At 47.3% G+C, this 25,035-nt stretch overlaps 1 protein-coding gene across 1 annotated transcript in view; it reads left to right on the top strand.

The window, feature by feature from the left end:
* The first annotated feature begins 1,277 nt into the window (after positions 1 to 1,277).
* The window catches only part of CCDC63 (coiled-coil domain containing 63), a 33,611-nt gene continuing 9,853 nt past the window's right edge, over positions 1,278 to 25,035 (top strand). Inside the window, 11 exon segments of the mRNA XM_030860931.2 lie at positions 1,278 to 1,455; positions 6,206 to 6,301; positions 6,703 to 6,866; positions 9,737 to 9,926; positions 16,374 to 16,397; positions 16,399 to 16,494; positions 16,907 to 17,088; positions 18,080 to 18,223; positions 18,225 to 18,256; positions 21,815 to 22,035; positions 24,876 to 24,950. Of these exon segments, the coding sequence (XP_030716791.2) occupies positions 6,293 to 6,301; positions 6,703 to 6,866; positions 9,737 to 9,926; positions 16,374 to 16,397; positions 16,399 to 16,494; positions 16,907 to 17,088; positions 18,080 to 18,223; positions 18,225 to 18,256; positions 21,815 to 22,035; positions 24,876 to 24,950 (1,137 nt within the window). The 5' untranslated portion in view covers positions 1,278 to 1,455; positions 6,206 to 6,292.

Here is a 25,035-nt window from a genome sequence, read left to right as displayed (position 1 = left end):
ACATGGCTGCCAGCAACATCAGGGGCAACATGCTTCCTTGTGCACCATATCACCTTTCTGAAACCAAAAACACAGTAACTTCTAAAACACATCTTGTCCCAAGAGTTTAGGTATAAGAGAATGGAGAACTTAGTAAGACTGAGCTACAGTTCACTCAAGGGGTTGGAGGTAAGGTGGAAATCACAGGCATCAAAATTACCCTAGAAAACCAGTACCCCTAATCATTTCCCTTCAGTAATGTGGCTGCTTCTTGAGTTTAGCCCCAGAGGAAGTGGTTGGCTTATGTTTCAGGGCCATTTATATGAAACAATGTCTATCTTTAAACCATCAAATGCGGTTAGGCCAGTGAAAAATGCTCATGCCAGGAGTCACAGGTGATCTGGGTCAGACTGGGGTGCCCATGTCAAGCTCACAGAGCGTGGGGTGGGTGCTCCTAAAGAAAATTAATGGACAGATTCCTCTGCACCTGTGGTTATTTGTCTCAAGTTCTTTCTTTTTTTGCAGAGCAGAAAGATCTGAGTTCTGGACTTCTCTGGTGGTGCAGTGGTTAAGAACCTGGCTGCCAATGCAGGGGACACGGGTTCGAGGCCATGTCCGGGAAGATCCCACATGCCGCGGAGCAACTAAGCCCGTGAGCCACAGCTACTGACCCTGCGCTCTAGAGCCCGTGAGCCACAACTACTGAGCCCATGTGCCACAACTACCGAAGCCCATGCACCACAACTACTGAAGCCCGTGTACCTACAGCCTGTGCTCCACAACAAGAGAAGCCACCGCAATGAGAAGCCCACGCACCACAACGAAGAGTAGCCCCCGCTCGCCACAACTAGAGAAAGCCGGCGGGCAGCAACAAAGACCCAAGCAGCCACAGCCAAAAATAAATAAATTTATTAAAAAAAAAAAGAGAGAGAGAGAGAGAGATCTGGGTTCCTTTGTAGTGTACGTACCCAGCAGGGTTGCTGTAAGTACGGGTGAGTGTGAGATGGGGAGTAGGGAGACAGTGAGAGGACATGCGGGTGAATGAGAGAGGAGATGGAATGGTGATTGTATGGCAGTGTGAGTGGCCGAGTCAGGGAAAGAGAGCGGTAATTGAGTTAAGAAGTTAGTGGCGTGAGGGTTAGTGGCTAGTCTGGTGAGGGGTCGCCGCGGGGGAAGAGGGGTCGTTGAGGAGTCTGTCGTCCTCCCCCGCCCCCCCCAAAAAAAACAACTTTCCTCTCACCAGCTGCTCTGGTCCTCTCTTAAGGGCCCTGGACCCTCTTAGCACCTTCCAGGGGAAAACGCCCCGTCTGTGCGAGTCACAAAGGCGCCCGTTCCGGGGTTCCGAGAACGCCCGGACGTGAGAATGGGGGTTGGCTCAGCGCAGCCGCACAGCAATCAGTCCTCCCGGCGCCGTCGGACACGCAGCTCCAGTGGCCGTTGGACACGCGGTGGGAGCTGTCCTGCAGGGCGTCCCTGGTAAGTTTCACTGCGCGCGCAGCCGCGCCTGCTGCTCCACAGCTCCCCCTGCTGAGGAAAGCAAAGACGTGGCGGCTGACCCTCTCCCCTTCGGACGTTTAGCTGCCCCTAAACCTGGAAAATATCTTGGCCCCCATGAATTAAACGTAAATAAATTACAGTGTGTAAAATAACTCCAAGGAAAGTACAACAAACTTCCATTTCCCCCTGTAACGATCCCAATTTTTAAAAATCTGTGGGTGTTTCTGCACCTCTGCTTGATTAGTACTCCAAGCACATGTTTAAACCATGTTATGCATGCAGCCTTGGCTTCATTTTTTTTACAGGATCCTCCTCTCTCAGACTTGGAATTTATAACCCACATAGTGGCCTGTCCCAGGGGCCCTGCCCTTCAGGGGTCAGGATTTTCTTTTAAGGTCAGATTGTTAAAATTCAGCAGCAGAGGAGGATCCAGCCTCCTCTACCCCAGCTAATTAAATATTAGACAATAAAGTCTTCTCCCACCTGGGAGGAGACTTTATTCATTTAAATAGCATTTGCTAAGAGCTTATCATGTGCCCAGGACTACAGATACTGTAATGGATAGACTGAGGTCCGGGGAGCAGGAGGCATGTTTGTGATGCTCCCTGACCTGGACCTCTAGATCTCTTAGCACTTTCCAGCGCACACAGATGGGCAGCTTTGAGATTCCTCCCAGGAACCACAGACTCAAATTCCTGCTGGCTCCAGGCAGTTACAGGAAATGTGGGAATTGGGGGGAGGAGGAGTTAGGCAATGGGGAGGAATGGAGCCTGCAGCCAGGAGTGTGAGTGCATGACCCATATTCACATCTTAAAACACTGCCTGCTAAAAAGAACTGAAGGCAGGTTGAATTTGTCCTGTGGGCCTCAAGTTTGAGACCCCTGACTAAGAGGGTGGTGTGCCAGGGCCCAGGACACCCTGCAGGTGCTCTCTGAAGGCCCAGCTGTGAGAATGGGGGTCGATCTGTTCCCAGGGAACAGAGTGGGTCCAGCCCACAGAGCACAGAAAGGGAAAAACTTGTGTTGGTGTCTGGAAGCCGGAGAAAAGCCGGTATCCCAGGGGGAGCCTGGTTGTGGGTGTGTGTATGTATCAGCGAAAAGGTAGGCGTTGACGGAGCCTCCAGCTCCTGGGGAAAAACACACAACACAACCAGTTAACTAAAGGGCAAGATAAACTGACACTTGAAAATCCTGATTCACAGACAAGTTACATTCATCAGACACCTGTCATGTGCTAGGCACTGCGCTAAGAGCTTTATATACATTATGCTGAGTGTGGGGGTGAGCATCCCCATTTCTATAGATCAGGAGACTGAGGATCAGAGAGAGAAATCACATTGTCAGTGAATTTCAAGTATACTTTATTTAGTCATGCTTTTAGAAGGGTGCATTACAGATCCACTTAGGATCAAAAGAACCCTTAAACATAGAAAAGCTTCTGCACGATGTGAAATCGGAGCTGCACAAAATTCTAGAATTGAAAGAGGTCCTAAAGTGAGTATTCTTTGCCCAAACCTTATCAGTCTAATAAATCCTGCCATAGCCTCTACCCGTACCTTGAGGGCTCTTCCAGAAATAATCAAGCTATGGAACCATAGTCTTTATTCCACTTCCCTGCCTGTGGGAATTTTCCAACATTAGATATTTTCCTTCAAATATGATTTACCAAAAATCAGTTAGTCCTCAAACCCTCTAGAAACCCTCTAGAACATAGTAGGGAAACGCCAGAGGTCTTACAGTCTCAGCCACTATATTCTTATCACCCAGCAGATTGAGAATCATTTTCAAGATAGTGGATCATGTAGGGCAGGAATGATCTAGGCTGCAATGAACAAAATACTTGATAAGGGTGCCTTAAACAATAGTGACACTTAGTTATTTCACTTAACGAGAAGCCTAGGGTAGGTGGTTCCAAGGATGGGGCAGTGGCAAAGTGTCAGTGAGGCCCTACATTTCCCCCCATATTTCTTCTTTGTTCTCTTTAGTGTGACAGTGATATTTCTCCTCCTGGTCACAGGATGGTTGCTCCAGCACCAACCATTGTAACCTTCACAATAATTTCCAAAAGCAAAAGAGAGGGGAACATGGACAAGCTCTTTTTATCACAAAGGAATAGGAATAGACATCTCCTTATGTCTCTTTGGCTAGATCTGAGTCACATGTTCATCTTTCAACCAATCATTGACAAAGGGAAATGGGTTACTATGATTAGTGGGAACCAATCATGATTCATCCTCTGGAACTGGGCAGATTGAGGAGGGATAAGCTCAGAGTCCTGTTAGGAAAGAAGAAGTCAGAGCGTTCTTAGAGTCATACTAGTTGCTGTAGCAAAGATGCCCCCTCATTTCATTGGCTTAACACAACAGAAATTAATTTCTCTTTTTTGTAACAGTCCAATGAGGATTTCGTGGTTGGCAGGTGACTTCTTCCACAAGTTGATTTAAGAGACCTGTCTTGTGGCTCTGCCCATCTATGGCTGCGCCTCACATAGATGTCAGATTGGGAAGACAGGATGGAAATGTCACATCCACTTCTTAAAAAGTCATGGTCTGGAAGTGACACACCTCTCTGCTCACATTCCATGGGTGAGAATTCGTAGCTCTGCCTGGATTCAGGAGGAGCTGGGAAGTGTAACCCCTGGCTAGGCAACTACCTTAGCAACAACCCTTCATGAAGGAGAAGTGACTGTTGGAAGGCGATTAACTCGTCTCTTACAGGCTGATCTTCTTACATCCCTGCTTTTAAGGAACATCTTGGCTTTTCCAGACCTCTTGGCCAGTCACTTCCCAGTGGGTACTGCCGCCTACACTAGACCACACATCAGTCTCTGAACACTCCTTTTATTCACTTGCTTCTCAGCCTTTGCCCAGGCAGTTCTCTTTACCCCAAATTCCTTCCCCACTTTTCTTCTCTGCATGGTGAACTCCTATTAATCCTTCAAAACCCAAATTGAAAATCATCTCCTTTTTGCAGCCTTTTCCACTATTTTGCCCTGGGCAGGGTTCATACCACCTTGAAGGTTAACTTATCCCTGAATTCCCTACAATATTTAGCACACAGTAGGGGCTTAGTTTTTATGCTAAAGAGATCTAGGTACTTCAGGCATGAGAACTCATTTGGTTGCAAGTGACAGAAAACTCATCTCGGATTGCTTTAGGAGAATATGTTGGTTCATGTAATTGGACATGACCCAGAGGTATCTTCAGGCTTGGCTATATCCAGGGGCTCAGATGATTCCCCTACGGTTCAATTTCTCTTGATTTTGTCTTCTGTCCTCAGTGATAGCTTTATTCTCAGGCTCCCTGAAGAGGCAAGATGGCTGCCAGCCACTCCCAACCTCATTCACATAGGTTAAAGTGCAGCAGGAAACAGAGTTTCTCTCTTCCTGTGTGTGCAAGCTTAAATTCCACTATTCACTCTGCTTGGACTAGGCAAGGTCATGTGCCCATTCCTGAACTGATCACTCAGGCCAGGGGGCTGGAATTATGCAGATTGGCCAGGGATCTGGCACTCTGATTGACCCATCCAGAGTCATAGGTTGCAATCCAGAAGTTGATGGAGTAGGGTCAACCTCAGGGGCGCAAAAAATGACCAGGAGTAAGGGAGGGAGTGGCTTCCCACTGGAAATTCCAGGTATTGCTACCAGGAGACAGAGGAATGCTGGATGCCCCGTAAGCCCACATAATTTTTTTTTTTTTTTTTTTTTTTTGTGGTACGCGGGCCTCTCACTGTTGTGGCCTCTCCCGTTGCGGAGCACAGGCTCCGGACGCGCAGGCTCAGTGGCCATGGCTCACGGGCCCAGCCGCTCTGCGGCATGTGGGATCTTTCCAGACCGGGGCACGAACCCGTGTCCCCTGCATTGGCAGGCGGACTCTCAACCACTGTGCCACCAGGGAAGCCCACACATAAATATTTTTTATGCTGAACCTTCATCCTATGAAAAGACCCATATCGCACCACATCGTAACAGCCACTGTTTACTGAGGACTTACCTTGTGCCAGGCTTAGTGCCTTACATGCTGAACAACCTGTGAAGTGGCTTCTAAAATTTCTCCTATTTTCCAGATGAGGAAACCAAGGCCCAGAGAACTGAAATGACTTGCTCAAACTTAACAAGTGGCCAAGGAGGAATTTTTGCTGAGATCTGATGGTTGACACAGCAATGCTTTAAACCACTGCACTGTAGGACCCCTCAGTGGGTGGCAAAGCTAGAAGTTTCTTGTTTAAGAATCTAGCTCCTAAAGCCTGGGAGTTGGGGTGCAGTGGATCTTACAGCCCCATAGGGCTCAGAGGGTTAGCATTGTCGCCTTCTTTGAATACCTAATGTCTCTCAGTACTACTGGCTCCTGCTTTAAAAGCGGGGGGGAGTGTCCCCACAGCTGAAGCTGGGCGAATTTCGATGTAACCCCATCAGAGGAGACACTGCCCTGATGCCATCTTGCCCCTCTTCTTTGGGAACACAAGGAGCAAGAGGGTAACAGACATGCCAGAACCATCTGCCTGGCTCCTAATAATAAATCATGAGAGGAACAGGTTTCAGGCAAACATTGCTTAAAAAAAAAAAAAGCCTCTTCTCACACCCGGGCAGCCATCTGCCGTGTCCTCCTCGTGTGCCAAGCTGTGGGAGGAGGAAGGTCTGCGGGAGGTGGGGAAGGGAGAGGGTGCTGCCGGGTCCTGCACCACCAGCAGGGGTGGCTCACAAGTTCTCTTCCTTTCGCCACTGTGGACAGGTATCGCAGAGAGAGAAAGGAGCACTTGCTAGCTTTGACCTCCCTGGATACAATGTCTGAGGAGAGCGAAAGCACAATTCCTTCAAGATGCGGACGGTGGGTAACAGCAGCTCCTACATACAGAGGGCTTACTGTGGGGTCAGGCATTGTGCGGTCCTCTGTACACATATTAACTCAACTAATCCTGACAACAAATCTATGTGTGCCCATTTTATAGATGAGAGACTGGAGACTCAGAGATGTTAAGTGACTCACCCAAGGTCACACAGCAAGGCCACCTCTTCAGTATGCAGTAATGAGGTCCAGCTTCCTCTCCACCCTGGCAACCCAGGGTGGGTTTTCCATGTAACACCTAAGCAGTTGACATCACCCAAGGGTGGTCTTCCTACTCCAGCCCTGCCCCAAGCACTCTTCTTGCCCTCCACCCTTAAGCTGAAATGTGGGCTTTTCTAGTCACCTAACCTGTTGCTTAACACTCACCCTGTCTCACTCAAAAGAAGCACAGAAGAAAAGACCCTGAAAATTCCCAGGAACCTTCGGAGAAGACCAAAGAGCAGCTGGCTGAGGCAGAGCTTCGGAAGCTGAGGCAGCAGTTCCGGAAGATGGTGGACAGTCGGAAGTCCTTTAACTTCTGCTCCCAGCAGAAGATCACAAACCAGCAGTAAGTGATGCTCAGAGTTCTGTACTGAGTGAACTTGGAGAAAATGTTGGGTTTGGTTTCATGGGGCTTGCCTTCTGATGGGGTCTGGGGCAGGGACCCACTTGGGATAGCTTCAGTGGGGAGAGGAGATTTATTCTCAGAGTTCAGGGTGTCTCAGGGACTCCAAGGGGAGCAGCTCACCCATGTCTCAGTGAAGGACCCAAACAAGAAAGTGATTCTGGTTCCTGTTTCTTTCAACACATGGGTTTTGTTCTTTCCTCTCTGAATCTCAGCCGTGGCTGGTGGGAGATGGCTGCCTCCAATTCTTGAGCGACCAAAGGCCACACAGAGAGACTGTTCTTAGTCAATTCCAATCCCAAAATTCCCAGGAGAGGGAGAATCTGATTGGCTTAGCTTGGGTCTGGTGTCTACTTCTGGCCCATTCAGCTGTGGCCTGGGGGGGGTGCTGAGCCATAGGACAAAAAATAGCTATGGGTATCCCCAGCGGTTCTAGCAGTAAAGGTGGGGAGTTCCCAGAGAAGGGGAAATCACCAGTCGGTGGATACCCCAAAGGACGTTTCCTGCTTGTGCGTTATTATGGGATCTGCAGGCCTGAATATTTGAAATTGAGTTGCCCTAGAAATTATGGTGTGTATAGTTTCTTTGGGCAACAGAAGGGTGTTCCCTGAGGTTGAATAAACAAACATTAAACAAGCATTCTTAGATTCCGTCCAAAGAAATGTGATTCCTTAACCACATTCATAATGTTTATACAGGCAGTAACTGCCTATTGTTAGAAAATTTTACTGTTAGATGATGTGTGAAGTTCAGAGGGTAGGGAAAAGGGGTTCTTTAGATTTTCCATGGATTGGTTCACTCAGAGCCACTGCTAGTCCATATGGGATCATTACGTGAATTAGAAAAAGGCACCCTTTCTCAAAGACCCTTTAGTGCCATCTGCTGGAAACATTGTCATTATGTAGGGATTTTGTTAAAACAAGACAAAGTGTCTCGCAGAAAAGTGGAGTAAATCAACAAATCAATGACATGTTTTCAAGCAGATGGTGCTCCCTTGGGCTGTGCAGTCCACAACCTGCACATCTGTGCTGGTGACCCTGATTCACAGCCTACCCTTGGTGGGCATCAGGAAATGCCTACTTCTTGATGTGGTTTCAGTTTTTCTTGAATCTTACTTACCCTTCTGCATCTCACTCTACCCCGATCCATTTGATCTGGTTTCACTGTGGTGGAACTGAAGGGGAGGAGAGTGGAAGAGACCTGGGGTGAGGTGAGTGAGGTGCTTAGGGTGTAATATTTAAGGAGGTGCTTTTCCCCAGCGCAGACCCTGCACCTATACCACCCTGAAAATGAAGACCTCCTTAAATTCTGGGGCACCTCACTCCCCTCACTGCAGTCCCAGCCCTGCCTAAAGACAGACAAACCTTCCTTTTGCTTTTCCGACCTCACTGCGCCCCCGAAAGCCTAACTCTGACTTACTATCCGGCTCTCTCTCTCTCTTTTCTCTGCACCTTAGCAAAGACCCCTCCCAAGAGGGGCTTAGGGGGAGAAAAGTCCCAAGGGCCAGGTTAAGAAGACAAGATGCTCTAGACCTGGGCATGCACTCCAGTGGTTGTTAGCAACATGTGGCTATTTACATTTGCAATTTATTAAAATAAATAAAATTAGAAATTCAGTTCTTCAGTTGCACCAGCCACATTTCAAGGGCTCAATAGCCACACATGCCTGATGGATGCTGTCGGACAGCGCAGCTAGAGGACGTTTGCATCACTGCAGAATGGTCTACTGGACAGTGCTGCTTTAGAACATCAGTCAGCAAACGGTGGCCAATGGGCCAAGTCTGAGTGGCTGCCTGTTTTTGTAAATAAAGTTTTATTGGCACACAGCCACGCCTCTTCATTTTTGTGTTGCCTATGATTGCTTTGTTGAGTAGTTGCAACAGAGACCCTCTGGCCTGCAAAACCCAAAGTATTTACTCTTTGGCCCTTTATAGAAAAAGCTTTGCAGACCCCGCCCTTGAACATTCTTTGCTGTTCTAGAGTGGCGCTTCCAAAACTTTAAAGTGAGTACAGGTCACTTGAGGATCTTGTTACAAAGCACATTCTGATTCAGTAGGTCCTGGATTGAGACCTGAGCTGCTGCATTTCTCCAAGCTTCCAAAGGGCATTGAGGCAGCTAGTCTGCAAACCGCACTGAGCAGCAGGAATAGGCTGCCCAGACTTTGCCAGAAACTCGGCCTCTGTACCATTTCCTGTTGCTCAGTTGCCGTGCAGTTGCCTGAGTCTTCTTTTCTCTTTTAGAAATCCCTGGTTGCTCACGTCCCCGACACCCTCTCTTCTCCAGAGCAGACAGAGGAAGAGAAGGAGACTCATGTCAGCCAATTTCATAAATCAGTAGCCCCTGAGTAGAAAAGTTGGTGGGGGTTAGAGGTTCCTGTGCAGCTCTGTGTTGATGCACAATTGAAAGATCCTGCCTCATGGGCTTGCCTCTTATTACCAGAGATAACTGGCTGTAAAGCCGGAAAAGAAAGTCTGCAAAATCAGACAGATGTCAGTGAGCTGCTGGCAAAAGAGAACTTGGGGGCTCTCACCATGACTAGGTAATGGGTTTTGACAGGCACAGCTGCAAATTGTTCTGAGGAGTAAAAAAAAAAAAATGCCGCTCAGAGAAGGGCGGAGCAGTGGAAGTTGCAGTGAACTGGGTCAAAGGACATCTGAGTTCTGGACCTGGGTTGGAGACCTTGGGTGAGTCTCTTCCACTTGCTGCGGTGGGAAGTACCCCTCTGAGTCTCCTTTCAGGACCAAGGGGCCTGGAGTGTCTGATCCAGGCAAACTCAGGGGTTCAGGGTTAATCACATGCTGCTTTCCCAACAGCAAGGAAATCAAGACCCTGCAGGAGGAGCAGGATGAGATCACCCTGCTTTTGAATCTCATCAAGTCCTCCAGGAACTTGGATCTGAATGAGAAAAACTACATGGAGCTGTGTTTCCTGCTGCAAACCAAGGAGGACTACGAGGCCCTGATTAAATCGATGAAAGTGCTGTTGGCTGAACTGGATGAGAAGGTGTGGTCTTTCTCTTAAAGGGTTAACCAGAACACCGAGCAAGGGGAAGGAGTGCAGGAGGTGTACTTCCCACCATATCCCCACCGTTGGCTTTTCTAAACGTGACTGTGGTCACTGTCTCCACCACCATTGTAATCCCTGATCTCTCAGCTCTATTGATCCATTTCCTCACTGTGGTCTCCACTGCCTCCCCATTACAGTAAGACTAAATGCCCCAATCCTTACTGTATCAGTCAGGAGAGGTTAGGTTATGCTGCAGTAACAAAATTCCCTCTCCCCAACTCAGTGGTTTAAAACAACAAAGGTTTCTTTCCCATTCATGGTTTATGTCTATCGTGGATTGGCTAGGGGCTCCTATATCCTCTCATCCTGGGGCCAGGCTAATGGGATAGCCCCCATCTTGAACGTTGCCAGGTACTGTGGTAGAAAAAAGTGAGTCCTGAGGGTCTCACACTGGCAGTTGAATGCTCCAGTGACATGTGTCACTTCTGTTCATGACTCATTGGCTCAAGATAGTCTACCAAACCCGTAGTTTGGTAGACTATCTTGACCCAAAATAGTCAACTCTACCCATTCACAAAAGGGCCTAGGAAGTGCAACCCTCATGGATCCAGAAAGCAAAGAGCTAGAGACATTTGCTATACAGTGTTAATCCCTTAGTATCGTTTGAAAGACCCTGCCTACCCCTCTAGGCTCATCCCATGTCATTTCTTCCTTAACTCTTCACACTCCAGCTGCAAAAGACTTCTTTCTTTCTTTCAAATAATGCTGAGCCTTTTCTCACCTCAGGGCCTTTGCACATGCTCCCCACACTGCCTTACCCTAGTTGCTTATCTTTATGTCTCAGCCTGAAGGTGACTTTCTCAGGGAGGCCTTCTCTATGCCCTCTCTCCGGTTTAAAGTATATGCCCCTGGTGTTAGTTTCTTGGCCAGGAACAAATAGCACACTCTGTAGGGTACTCGGACGAGTAGGGCATTCTGGAACCTGGAGTAAATACCGCAACCTCTCTTTCTTCTCACCTCTGACCCCAACTACAAGGAAGCCATTGTGGATCCTTCCCGGTTAGCTTCCTGGGGCACAGAGCAGGGTGGAGAGTAGATCTTGGGGGGCGAATAGAAGATCCCAGTGCACCCCCTACCCTCTTTCATGTCACCCCATGGCACTTCCTTCACAGTACCTTTCACGGTGGTAATTATGCCTTAATATGGGTGTTGTCTAATGTCTCCCTAACCTGTCACCTGCGTGAGTCTGTTTTGTTCCCTACTGTACCCCCTGTTCCTATCCCAGTGTCCAGCACCTAGCAGGTCCTCAATAAATATTTACTGACTGAATGAATCTGGAAATCTCATTACACCTTTCTTCTGCTTCAAACTCTTCAGTAATTTCCAACTCTTGCTGTGATAAGGGCCCAAGTTCCTGGTGTATTTGCCGGCTCTGCTGCCTCAGCCCCTCCTGCCTCTTCCACCTTCTCTCCTGCCTCCTTCTCCTCTGTGCTCCATCCACACTGGCTGCCTTCATGGATCCACAGTGCTGTCTCTCACCTCCAGACCTTTGCACATGCTGTTCCCCCTGCCTGGAGTGATGTTCCCCATCCTCTCTGCTTGGGGGAGTCTTATTCATCCTTTGCGTCTCAGCTCAAATGCTGTTTCTGCAAGATAGTTGTCCCCTCATCTTTCTCTGCTACATGCCCCTGCTGTGTGTGTGCAAATTACCATCTATCTCCTCTCTCCTAGGGCTCATCATGCTTCCTGGCTTGTTTCCAGTCCTAGATTGTAGGTTCCCTGAGGGCAGGGACCACTCTGTCTTGGTTACCATCATACCCCTGTTGTCTGGCACCAAGCAGGGGCTTAATAAAACTGATGAATGAGTGAATGAATGAATGAGTGGACAAACATATGAATGTATGAGAAAGGAGGCAATAAAAGTGAAGAAGAAAAATGGGGATGTGGATTCTCAGAAACATTAGAAAAGGCAACTTAGTTTTGGAATCCTCCAAAGAGTACGGCACTCACTGCCCAACACAAAAACCCACTTGGTCTAATTCCATCTCAGTGCAGGCAGCTCCCAGAATCCCCTCCTGCTGTGTCCACCACACAATGCCCAGAGCTTTGTCCTTTCAAGGGGTCAGTGGAGGTGAGGATATCACTGGGCCCTGCTTAGCCTCACAAAATAATTAATAAGCTGATGCCTTCCTGCTGAGCATCTAGTGTAGGCAACGTATTTCCCCATCAGCCACAGCCTTGGCTAATGTCTCCCATTGGGCTGAAGCCTAATTACTTTCAGCATCACAAAAGCAGCGTCTGACATAAAGGTGCCAAAGGGAATACAGCTCTGAATTTAATCACAAGAGCTGATGCCACAGCTTCCTTTGGCAAGTAGGTGGAGCCCTAGGACTCTGGGGGTCAACTCGGGCTAGGGCAGGCATCCTTTCAGAGCATGTGATGCCACACCTAATATATGGTGGAGGATGCTGCCCTCCCATATATCAAAACAAGTCATTTGTTTTATTTCATAAGAGAGCTGGAGGGGGTTTGTGTTGAGGATGCTGCCTTGTGCATAGAACAGGAGAGGAGAACGGAGTAGACTAGGAACCTGACTTGACTTGAATCTGACTTTGTCAGCACTGATGAAGTAATTTGTTTTTGCTGTGAGGGAGTTTGTGGGGGAGTGTATGTGTGTGTGTTCCAGCTAACGTCCAAAGCCTGGCTAATATCAATCATAAACAGCATTCATATACCTTACTAGTTTTGGGTGAGACCCAATGGCTCCCTTGTTGCCTGATCTTTTGCTTGAGAATGTGTTGGGCTGCAAGTATTGATAATAGAATTCTTGACTGGAAGCAACTGGGAGAACAGAGGTTTGTTTTTCTCACTTAATATGATGTCTGACTAGAAATAGGCCATCCCAGGGATGGTTTAGCAGCTCTACAATGATGGGTTCTTCTTTTTCTCTATGACTCTCTTGACCAGCCTTCCCCTCATGGTCACAAGATGGCTGCCAAAGCTTAGCTAGTATAATGTCTCATATAATTGCATTCAAAAATAGGAAAAAAGGATGGGAAGTTTTTGTACATGATATTCTCTTCTTATGAGAGGGAGAATATTTTACAAAATTCCTCCAGCAGATTTTCTCTGATTGGCCAGGGCTAGGGTATATGCCCATTCCTTGGCCAATCACGGGCCAAAGGGAAATGGAATTTCTGTAATTGCTTTGGGGTAGACTAGGGGCAGCAGATTACAGTGCAAGCACCAAGTCTGGTCTGTTTGTTTATGGCCCTCCAGCAAAGAATGGTTTTTACATCTTAAATGTTTACTTTTTAAATGGTTATGTGAGTACCTACATACTAATCTCTTCGTCCTTGAAGCCTAAAATATTTACTATTTAGCCCTTTAAGATAAAGTTTCCCAACCCCTAGTTTAGACCAATGATGATTTATCCCTTGGGTTTGGAGGCAGAGCCCACCTTCCATAAGTAGATTACTGGCAATAAGAAAATGTTTTTATCTCATATAACAGGAAGTATAAAGATAATGCAAGCTTCAGGGTTGGTTGATTCAGCAGCTCAATTAGGTTATCAAGGTATTTGTCTTTGTCCTTTGGGGACAAGACAGCAGCAGCAGTTCCAGGGACCACATCCAGATGGAACAATACTGTCAGGAGAAGACAGACCATCTCTTCCTATGACTCTCTTAGGAATGAGGAAACTTTTTCCAGATGCTTCCCTACCAGACAGCCAGAGGCTCCAACTGGTTTAGTCTTGCCCATCCCTGAATAAATAAATCATAAGAAGAGTGATTAGAGTTACCATGCTTGGCTTGGATCAGTCTTCTGGGGTGGGATGGGTATTCTTTCCCAGAACACCCACGACGGGTTAACCACCCACCATGTCCACCACAGTACAGTTCTGGCTGTTGTCACCTCTGCCAGCCTCCTGGTTCTGGAACATTCTTCTGTCTTCCGTTAAGCATCTCTTGCTGCCTAAAAACCATCTTTCATCACTTTTCTGTGGGTCTTCCATGACCCTAAATGTATGAGTAGACCAGTGGCCTTCAGAACAGGCTGAGCCTGACAACATGAAGGCTTTGGCCTAACATGTTAAAAATCAGGAGATTTCATGTAAAAATTCAGATATCTGGCTTCTCTTTTTAAAAAAACTGGAAGATCTGGCAATATTGGGCCTGAATTTCCTTGAAGCAACTGTAACTACATAGTGTTGTGGGTGACACTGCCATTCTTTATGTTTTCCTCTCTAACAGATCCCTGACTTTATTCAGGGTGAGCATGTGCCCAGCTAAAAAGCTACATTTCCCATTTTCCCTTGCACCTAAAGGTAGACAATGAAATGTAAGGGGATATCTGTTAGGGGTGTCTGGGAAAGTTTTGCTTTCCAGGTATAGGTCGTACCCTTCATCCATATTGCTTCCTCTACTTTCCTCCCTGGAACATAACTGTGTGAAGGCTGGTGCAATGGCAGCCATCTTTTGAGGGAGAAGCCAGGTGAATTACAGAGATCTTGTTTTTACCTCCTTGAGTTACTGAACTTAAGCCAGCAGTGTATTATGAGAGAAAGATAAACCATAATTTGTTTAAACCATTGTTAGTTGGGCTTTCTGTAATTTGTAGTTGCATGTGTTTCTAATTGATACAAGCTGCTGCCCCTGAAGGAAGGCTGCTGAGATCTGTGCCCATAAAGGCAGAGAGGGTAAATTCTTGTGAGGAAAGCATATGTTTTTTAAAATGCTTCATTTTATTTTATTTTTTGGCCACACCGCACGGCTTGTGGGATCTTAGTTCTTCCACCAGGGATTGAACCCGGGCCCTCAGCAGTGAAAGGGAGGAGTCCTAACCACTGACCACCAGGGAATTCCCAAGGAAAGCATGTTTTTAGCAAGACCTGAACCTAATTGAACTTAATCATTTTTAGTTGTTGACACTTGAAATTATGAGTCACTCAACTGCCAATGCCCCTTTTTAACAGCAAATGTTTGGTAATACCTCCTTTACAATCCTGAAGTGAAATTCATAGATGATATAATCCTTTATCCTTCTTCTTTTAAATCAATATGATGCCATAACTATAATGCAAAGGAAAAATAAAGGAAAGCTACTTATACTAAAATTATATGTATTTCGATACGTGCATGTTTTGGCCTGACTTATCGAGACCGGGGCCAGCAAATTGCTCTGCAGAGGCCCTGATAGTAAATATTTTGACTTTGTGGGCCACACTACTCCACTCTGCCTTCATAGTATGAAAGCAGCCATAGACAATGCAAAGAATGGGCATGGCTGTGTGCCAATAAAACTTTATTTATGAAAACAGGCAGTGGGGGGCTTCCCTGGTGGTCCATTGGGTAAGACTCTGCGCTCCCAGTGCAGGGGGCCCGGGTTCGATCCCTGGTTGGGGAACTAGATCCTGCATGCATGCGACACCTAAGAGTCTACATGCTGTAGCTAAAAAAAAGAAAAAGGATCTTGCATGCCGCAATGAAGATCCCACGTGCTGCAAGTAAGACCCAGTGCAACCAAAATAAATAAATAAATATTAACAAACAAACAAACAAACAAAAAACAGGCAATGGGGCAGATTTGGCCCAGGGCCTTAGTTTGCAGACCGCTGGTCTAAAAGATATAGTCAGAGGCCAGTATTATTGATATGCAGAATCACTGAAGATTCCACACTGCAGACCAATTTGGACTTGTTGTATCCACAACTCAAAGATGATGATCCAGGTTGTGCTGGTGTCATGATTTCCAAAATGGTGGCCAACTCTTGGTAAAGTTCCAAACAAATCAACGAACATTCTCTTGATTTATACAGTGACTACATTCCTGGATAATTAAGTGTCTATTAAAACCTAATGAAAAATACTGTGTGTGTATATGTAAAAGACAGTTTGATTCTAGGTACAGAAAATTATAGAGAGGTTCTTCACCTGCCTAATATCCTGAGGGGCACTGGAAAGTCAAAAGGGGTGGAGGACAATTCTTGGATGTTTGGTGCTGTCTTACATGTTGCAGGGTATGTGACATCTCATGACCTGCCATTAAGTGCCACTAGCATCGTCATCATTGCAAGAGCAAAAAACAAAACAAAACAAAACAAAAAACAAAGGTTACAGAAGGCTTCTTGGGGGAATAATGCCATTTCTGCTGGAAATCGTGGCTTTAGGGCCAGGTGAAATTTTCGCCCACAGGTAAGTGAAATGTACATGCACGGATGAGAGTAAAAACCCTAAGTTGCCTCATTTTGCCCCAAACTGGCTAAGGTTAAGTTGAGTTGAGCATACACCCAAGAGAGAATTAAAATTCCATTCATGGGAAAAGAAAGAACATTGCAGTTTTTGTTTTACCACACTTGAGTTAGTGAACTGGCACATTTGTACCCATACAGATGTTAACACAGCTGGGTTTTCTCTCTCTCTCTCTTTCTCTTTTTCTTTTCAGATCATTCAGATGGAAAAATATATATATAAACCAAAGACAGATCTTCTCAAAAATACAGGAGGCCAATAACCCCCAGAAACTGCAAAAACGGATCCACGTTTTGGAAACCCGTTTGCATCTCGTACGTAAGGTGTTCTCTGGGGGAATTCCCTGGTGGTCCAGTGGTTAGGACTCCATGCTTCCACTGTAGAGGGCACGGATTCTATCCCTGGTCGGGGAACTAAGATCCCACGTGCTGCAACGTGACCAGAAAACAAACAAACAAAAAAAACTCTGCAAACAACTCTGCCTCCCTTTGCTAAGAGGGAAGAATGATGTCTGTGAAGCCATTAGCAGAACATACTCATCTCATTGGTTGAGTCGGGATAAGGTGAACGATGGTGTGCACACAGGCCAGGCAGCACTCCAACCATTGTTCTGTGGGCCTGGGGTGGGAGGTGAGGGGAAGACCCTTCAACCCTCTGGCTGCCTTCTGGAAGCTTGTCTCATGCCCCAGGAGTGAGCCTTATTTTGAAGCAGAGCCCTCTTTGCAGGTCACTGTACACTTTGACAAGATGCTGACCACCAATGCAAAGCTCCGGAAGGAGACTGAGGACCTACGGTATGAGAAGGCTGCTTATGACAACATCTATGAGCAGATTCATCGGCCCTTGTCGATGCAGAAGAAAACAATGAATATGGCCATCGAGCAGTCTGCGCAGGCCTATGAGCAGAGGTGGGCTGGGGGAGAGACCCTGGGGGCAAAGATGTCTCAGCCCCCTGCTGAGCTTCCTGCTCTGGGCCACCTCTACCCACTGTGCTTATGTGTTGAGGAACCTGAAATCATCATCATAATAACTCTGAGTGCTGATTGTGTGTCAGCCAAGCATGATGCTAGATGCTCTGGGTAGTATTTCAACCTTCACAACAGCCCTAGGAGTTATTATCCTCATTTTACAGACCAGAAAATGGAGGCTTAGAGATGCCAAGATACTTACCTGAGATCCAAATAAATGGCAGATGTGGTGGAGTTGCGACTCAAACCCCTATGCTGTACCATCTCCCCCAGGTGTCCCTGCCTCTAGTCCTAGGGGTCCCTCTCAGTCTGGGCTGTCTCCCGGCTTCACACCTAGAGGGGCAAAAAGCATGCAGTTTAGTGGTGAAGAGTGCAGATTTTGGAGTCAGAGAGATCTGGGTTTGAACCCTGGCTCCATCACTACTACATTGTTGGAGGACCCCTTCAGGTGGTAGTGAGGATTAAATAATATGTGTATATAAGCGAGTGGCTGGGACATAGTACTTGACAAGTGGTGATGATGATGGTACTAGTGATAATGGTGATGTGTGATGATGCTGATGGTGGTGATACTGCTGATGGTAATGATGATACTGATGGTGGTGGTGGTGGTGATGGTGGTGAAGATCATGATGGTGGTGGTGATGCTGCTGGTGATGATGTTGCTGATGGTGATGATGATCATGATGATGGTGGTGATGGTGGTGGTGATGATGATGATGATAGAAAATCATTTCCTGAGGGTGGTCTAGAGCTGTCAACTGCTGTCATTCAGGTGAGGAAAGTTGTTCCTCTACTCCCAGAAACCTCCATGATTAAAAGGAGTGATGGTCATTGACCAGTCAGGAAGTCTGTCTGGACTGGTAGGGAGAGGGGAGGAGAAGGACGGCGCCTCCGGACACTCAGACTCTGTCGTGCCCCCCTCACCCAGGCTGGAAGCCATGGCTCGAATGGCTGCCATGAAGGACCGCCAGCAGAAGGACATCTCTCAGTACAACCTGGAGATCCGAGAGTTGGAGCGTCTCTATGATCATGAAACCAAGCTCACATCCTTCCTACTCATCAAGCTGAATGATCGAGTTTGAGGAGCAGTCCAAAAAGGAAGAAGGTAATGCTTTCCAGGTGTCCTCTTTTCTCTCTCTCTCTCTCTCTCTCTCTCTCTCTCTCAACTGAAGGTGCCCGAGTCTCCTTGTAGTAGGTTTGCCAAATTTAGCAAATAAAAATACAAGATGCCGTTAAATTTAAATTTCACATAAACAATGAATAAAATTTTAGTCTCATGTAGTATTTGAGACATACTTATACTAAAAACTTATTTGTGGTTTATCTACAATTGGGACATATTTATACTGTTAAAAATATATCATTTGTGTCAGGACTACCCTGGTGGTCCCATGGCTAAGACCCTGTGCTTCCACTGCAGGGGGCAGGGGTTCGATCCCTGGTTGGGAAACTAAGATCCTGCGTGCTGTGCAGTGTGGCCAAAGGAAAAATATATATATTGTTTGTCTGAGATTCAAATTTAACTGGATGCCTTGGGTTTTATCTGCCACCCATAACCTGTAGGATGTGTCCTCACCCTGTGGCTCTCCTTCCATTGTTTAGAGGAGGAGCTTGTGTGTCAGAGGTCCCCAAGACCACCCCTGGGCTGGGTGATTCTCAAAGAGGACTCACAAGACTCAGCAAACATGGCTATGATGTAGGGACACAAAGAAAAATCAGCAAAGAGGAAAGGTGCGTGGGGCGAAGTCCAGAGGAAACCAGGCACAAGCTTCCAGGATCTTCTCCCAGTGGAGTCACACAGGGCATGCTTAATTCCTCCAGCATCTAATTGTGACAACACATATGAAGAGTCGTCTGCTTGGGGAGCTCATTAGAGACTTGGTGCCCAAGATTCTTACTGGAGGCTGGTCACGTAGGCACCCTCTCCCCAGCGCATACCAAAATTCCAGCTTCCCAGCAGGAAGGCAGGTGTTAGGCATAAAGCACACTGTCCTTACAGTCTGGGCTCAGGAGCCACACTTACCGTTTAGGAAAGTTTTATATCAGTGTAGGGAGCTGTTCACCATTTAAGTTCCCAGATGAAGGCCAAGGGCCAACCTTGCAAGCAGGCCTTTCTAAGGAGAGCAGTCTCAGGTCTGCTATGTTAACTCTCTCCTCAACAGATTGAAGGGAGAGCCCCCTGTGCAGCTGCATTTGTTTTTTTTCTTTCAGCCCCTTCTGTCCCTTCCTACCTTATTTGCAACTGTATGGCTGGAAGTGTTTTTCTGAGAAATCCCATCTCTCACTCTCTAACATTACAAAAACCACCTTTTGGACCTTCTGTCCATCCATCCATCCATCCTTCCATCCTCCATCTATCCATCCATCCATCCATCCACCCATCCATCTTCCATCCTTTATCCATCCATCCTTCCATCCTCCATCCACCCACCCATCCATTTACTGAGCCACTGGCTTATGCCAGCTTCCATTCTCTATGCTTGGCATGCATGGCTTCCATTTAGCCTTCACAACATCTCCAAGAGGCAGACATTATTATTAACACCCCCAGTTGACATATGAGGGCAATGCAGCTGAGAGAGGATACATGGATATAGCCAAGGTCCTCTGCAATGTAAGTAACAGATCCAGGACCCCATCCCAAGTGTGTCTGCCTCCCAAAGCCTGAGGTCCTACTACTCTCCTCTTCTCTCTCCTAATCCACTGAGCAGCCTCAAGATTCCACTAGGCATCCAAGACCCGAACTGTGCAGTCAATAGGAGTTCTCCCATTCACTGCCACTCCAGTTGACTTGTGCGTCCATCCTTCCTCTTCTCACTGCCTCAGCCTTGTCATCTTTCTCATCACATCTCCTCTAGCAGCTTCTGCTGGGTCTCCCAGCCTCCAGGCTCCTCCTGTTCCTGTGACACGGCAGGGGTAAGTTCTTCATGATCAGTTGACTCCTTCCTTCATCCATCCAACCATTGCATTCTTGGTCTTCCAACAAATTTTAATGATCACCTATCCTGAAACAGGCACCATGTTGGGGACCAGAGACAGAGCAGTGATCAAGACAGTGTTAGTCCTTGATGTCACGGAGCTTATGTTTTAGATATGGAGACACACAAAAAAACAAGCAAATAGACAAATACAAACACTTCAGGTTGTGATAGAACCTTTGAAGGAAGAAAACAAGGGACTGAGATGGAAAAGTAACAGGGAGACCTCTCTTGGATAGGATGGACAAGGAGGGGCTGTTCAGACTGTGATCTAAAGGATGAAAAGAGTCCAGTTGTGCAAGGGTGAGGAATCCAGGCAGAGACAAAGGCCCAGAGGCAGGAACGTGTTAACTGGAGTGTAGACGCAAAGCTGGAGAAACAGGCAGAGGCCACTCCTGCAGGACTGACCATGTGCCAGGAACTGGGCTATGTGTTGGGAGACGGTGGGGAGTAAGACAGAGGTCCTGTCCTTCTGGAGCTGAACTTCTGTCAGGGGAGATGACAAATTGGCAAATTGGCAAAAGTTAATCTGATCTCTCGGGAACCCATGAGCATGATGAAGAAAACAAAACAGGATAATTGACAGAGAGTAACCAGGGGCTGCTTTATCTAGGGTGGTCAGGGTGGGCCTCTTGGAGGAGGTGCTGTTTGGGCAGAGACTTGAATGATAGGAGAGAACCAGCCACATGGAAGACTGGGAGAAGCACATCCCAGGAAGAAGGAATTGCAGGTGTAAAGGCCCTGAGGTGGGAGTGAGGTAGGCATATTTCTAGAACAGAGAGGAGGCCAGTGTGGCTGGAGTGAGTTGATGCCAACAGGAGAGTGGTAGGAGATGAAATTGGAGGGGTGAGGAGGAGCCAGACCACACAGGCCCTTATAGGCTGCACAGGGAGCTCACGTTGATTCTAGGTGTGGTGGGAAGCTATCAGAAGATTTAGGCAGACTAGTGACTGAGTCTGATAGTGACCAGGCACTGAGGGTTAGAGGGGATCAGATCTTAAATTATGCCGAGAAACTTCAGCTTCATCCCAGGGACAGTAGGGAGCCACACATGAAAAGGGGTCATGTGGCCAGATGTGCCTAGGAAGATCTAGAAAGATCCTTCCGATTGCCATGTGGAGGCCAAATCAGAGAGACAAGGCTGGATTCAGGAGAGGTGGGGCTATTGCAGGCATCAGGCTGGGGAGCAAGGCTTGGAGAACTTTCTTTGTTCTAATGCCTTGAATCTGCCAAGCCCTGAGACTGCTTAAGGCCCTCTGCCAAGAGGGCTTCCCCGGCCTTCATCCTGCTCACGTCACCTCCTTCCCTGGCCACGCAGCTACCCCATCACAGCACCTACTACATCTCCTCCATTGCCTGGGCCACAATGGTAATTATTGGATTTCTTTTTCTGTTTACTTGGCTATCTCTTTTTCTTTTCTCTTTGTGGCTGATTCCTCCACTAAAAGCTCTGTGGAGCAGTGATTTTGTAGCTATGGAGCCCAGCACAGTGTCTGGAACATAGTAGACAATCAATTAGATATTCGTGAAGTGGCTAAGGAGGGAAGCTTCCACTCCATCTCATGGGAAAGTCTAGCCCCCTCCCCAGGGCACAATGATAACGCTATGGAGCACATCCCTCCACTGGGCACTACTCTGAGCGGCTTCCCTTTCAGACTCATGGTTGCCAGTTCTTCCTTTTCTAGCTCTCAAGGCAAAGAAGCATGGGAAGAAGAACAAGGGTGAGAGTTTTGAGAGCTATGAGGTGGCTCACCTCCTGCTGCTGAAGCTGACAAAGAATGGCAACCTGAATCAGCTCATCGAGGAGTTTCTGGCCAAGGAGGAGAAGAATTTTGCTCAGTTCATGTATGTCACAGAGCTCAACAATGACATCAAGATGATGCACAAGAAGACTGAGAGAATCCAGGTCAGGGCACCTCTTCTTCCCCAGGCCAGGGGCCCACCCGCTCCCACAGCAGCCTTCCCCAAAGCGGGTTCCTTGGAACACTCCTTGAGATACTCTGCAGAAAAAAGGGCTTCAAGTCAAAAAAGTTTAGGAAATACTATATTCCCCCAGTGTTTTCCCCCCCTACATTTTAACCTTCCTGAAATTGGTATTTGTCTTCCAGTTGATACATACACTTAATGTGTTCATGTCCCCTCACCTCCAATAAGTGACATTTAAAATCCATGGTATGTCTTATAATCCAGAGTTCAGTAAACTATAGCCACAGCCAGATATGCCCTTTGGCCTGTTTTTGTACAGTCCATGAGCCAAGAATGGTTTCACATTTTTAAAGGGTTGTAAGGAAACAAAGTATGCAAGACAGACCATATGTGGGCTGCAAAGCCCAAAATATCGACAATCTGGCCTTTTGCCTTAAAAGCTGGCTGACCCCTGTTAATCAACAGCTTCACAGAATTGAGGAGAGATGGTAAACTAATCTTGGAGAGAGTTGATGTATATGAGCATAATAAAGGCTCTGACAAATCCTACAGTAAAGAAACTATTTACCTTGTTGAATCCATAATTTCCCAAACTTAATTGGCTCCCTGGACTACTTGCTCCGCAGAACACACATAACCAGCCTTTGTAACTGTCTGCACAGGAGAGAGTCTAAACTCCTTAGTGTGACACTCCAGTCCCTTCAAAATTTGGCTTCAACCTGCCCCTGCATGCTCAGCTCCCATCATGACCCCCAAGGCACTCTCATCAGCTGCCAGTCCCAGCTTCCCTCTGCATTTCCTTCCTCTGAGGCTTTCCTCATGCTATTCCCCGCCCCTCCCACTTTTCTTCTGATGCAATACCGCTCATTAGTCTTGACAGATGTCACCTCCTCTGGGAATTCATTACTCTTTCCTCTGAGGTCCCTGTGCTCAGGGGAGACTGAGGGGAGCCCTTCCTTTTGCAATGTCACTGTTTCCTGAATGTGGGGTCATGTGCAAGTAGCTATGCCTGTGGGAAAATGTAATTCAGAAAAATATAAGGAAAAAGTACAGGTCACCAAAATATCACCACTCAGAGACACTGCCAATAAATATTTTGGTGACATTGCTTTACGAAGGCAGTGTGCACTTAAGCATGTGTCCGTGCGTGCGCACACACACACATACATACACACACTCCCCTAGATGCCCACTTATAGTGCTGGGTGTATACTAGATAGTTCGTGCTGTTTAATAAACTTTTTTCTTCAACAATTCATCATAGATTCTGCCCAACATCTTCTATGTTCTTTTCAGTGGCTTCTGGAGACCCTAGATGCTCTGTGGTAGTATCACAAAATTCTTCGTAAAAGAACAGATTCCCCAGGCCCTATCCCATACCTACGAACCTAGATTCTCTGAGAATAAGCCAGGAATCTGCATTTAAACCATATATTTAAAAAAATTAATTAATTTATTTTTGGCTGCATTGGGTCTTCGTTGAGGAGCGCGGGCTTCTCATTGCAGTGGCTTCTCTTGTTGCGGAGCACGGGCTCTAGGCACGCGGGCTTCAGTAGTTGTGGCACGTGGGCTCAGTAGTTTTGGCTCACGGGCTCCAGAGCGCAGGCTCAGCACTTTCAGCGCATGGGCCTAGCTGCTCCGTGGCATGTGGGCTCTTCCGGGACCAGGGCTCAAACCTGTGTCCCCTGCATTGGCAGGAAGACTCCCAGCCACTGTGCCACCAGGGAAGCCCTAAACCATATTTTAATTTGAGACCCTTTCCCCCCCACAATGTAAATGTACCATCGTTTACTTAACCGATCCCCAACCGGTAGACATGTAGGTTGTCCCTAACGGAGATTACAGATAATAGCACAAGGGACAGCCTTGAGTGGCCACCTTGCCCACATGTCCTATTGTTTCCATGGGACAGACTCCTAGAGATGGTATTGCCCCATCAAAAGGTGCTTGCTGGGCTTCCCTGGTGGCGCAGTGGTTGAGAGTCCGCCTGCCGATGCAGGGGACACGGGTTCATGCCCCGGTCCGGGAGGATCCCACACGCTGTGGAGCGGCTGGGCCCGTGAGCCATGGCCGCTGGGCCTGTGTGTCCGGAGCCTGTGCTCCGCAATGGGAGAGGCCACAACAGTGAGAGGCCCGCGTACCGCAAAAAAAAAAAAAAAAAAAAAGGGTGCTTGCCTTTTACATTTGGACACACTGTTCTAGCCCAGGAGTTCTCAAATCTAGTCCCTGGACCAGCAGCATCTCCTGGGAACTTGCGAGAAATGCACATTTGTGGGCCTCACGCAGACATACTGAATCAGAACCTCTGGTGTGGGGCCCGGATATCTGTGTTTTCACAAACCCCCAGGTGATTCTGATTCATGCTAGAGCTTGAGAACCCCTGCTCTGGAGCTGCCCGTCCATTACCATAACCATCAGCTACATGGGGCAACTTAAGTTTAAATCAATTTAAATTAAATTAAAAAATGAGTTCCTCAGTGGGACTAGCCACATTGCAAGTGCTCTGTGCCCATGCGTGGCTAGTGGCTGCAGTGCTGGACGGCACAGATAGAACATTGCCACCATTGCAGCAAATCCTACTGATTATACACAATTCTCCAGAAAGGATGAACCACCCACCTGCTCATGCCTACATCCTCCTTTTAATTCAGAAACATCAGAAAGAACCCCCATGGACATAAGAGGGGTCCAGGGGTTCTGGGGCTACTTGAAATGGATAATTTAAATCCTCACCAACGCCTCGAGGCATTGGCTTATTTTTAGGTATGTTGGGCAGGGGAGCACTTGCTTTTCCTTATGGTCTGGTTCTCTCCTGAGCAGAATGAGGTTATCCGCTCGCAATCCCAGCAGAAATCATCACATGAGGACAGCTGCTCCATCCTGAGACAGCTGGAGGTAAGACCAGGGTGGGGAGGGAGGGATGCAGGAGTCTCCATTGTCTGTCAGGTGACCTGTCAGTTGGTTCTCAGGAGGAGGAAGA

The sequence above is a fragment of the Globicephala melas genome, chromosome 13 (genome assembly GCF_963455315.2).
Source record: "Globicephala melas chromosome 13, mGloMel1.2, whole genome shotgun sequence".
NCBI lineage: Eukaryota > Metazoa > Chordata > Mammalia > Artiodactyla > Delphinidae > Globicephala > Globicephala melas.
The sequence above is the reverse complement of the archived record's forward strand: the minus strand, read 5'-3'. Positions and strand labels throughout refer to the sequence as shown.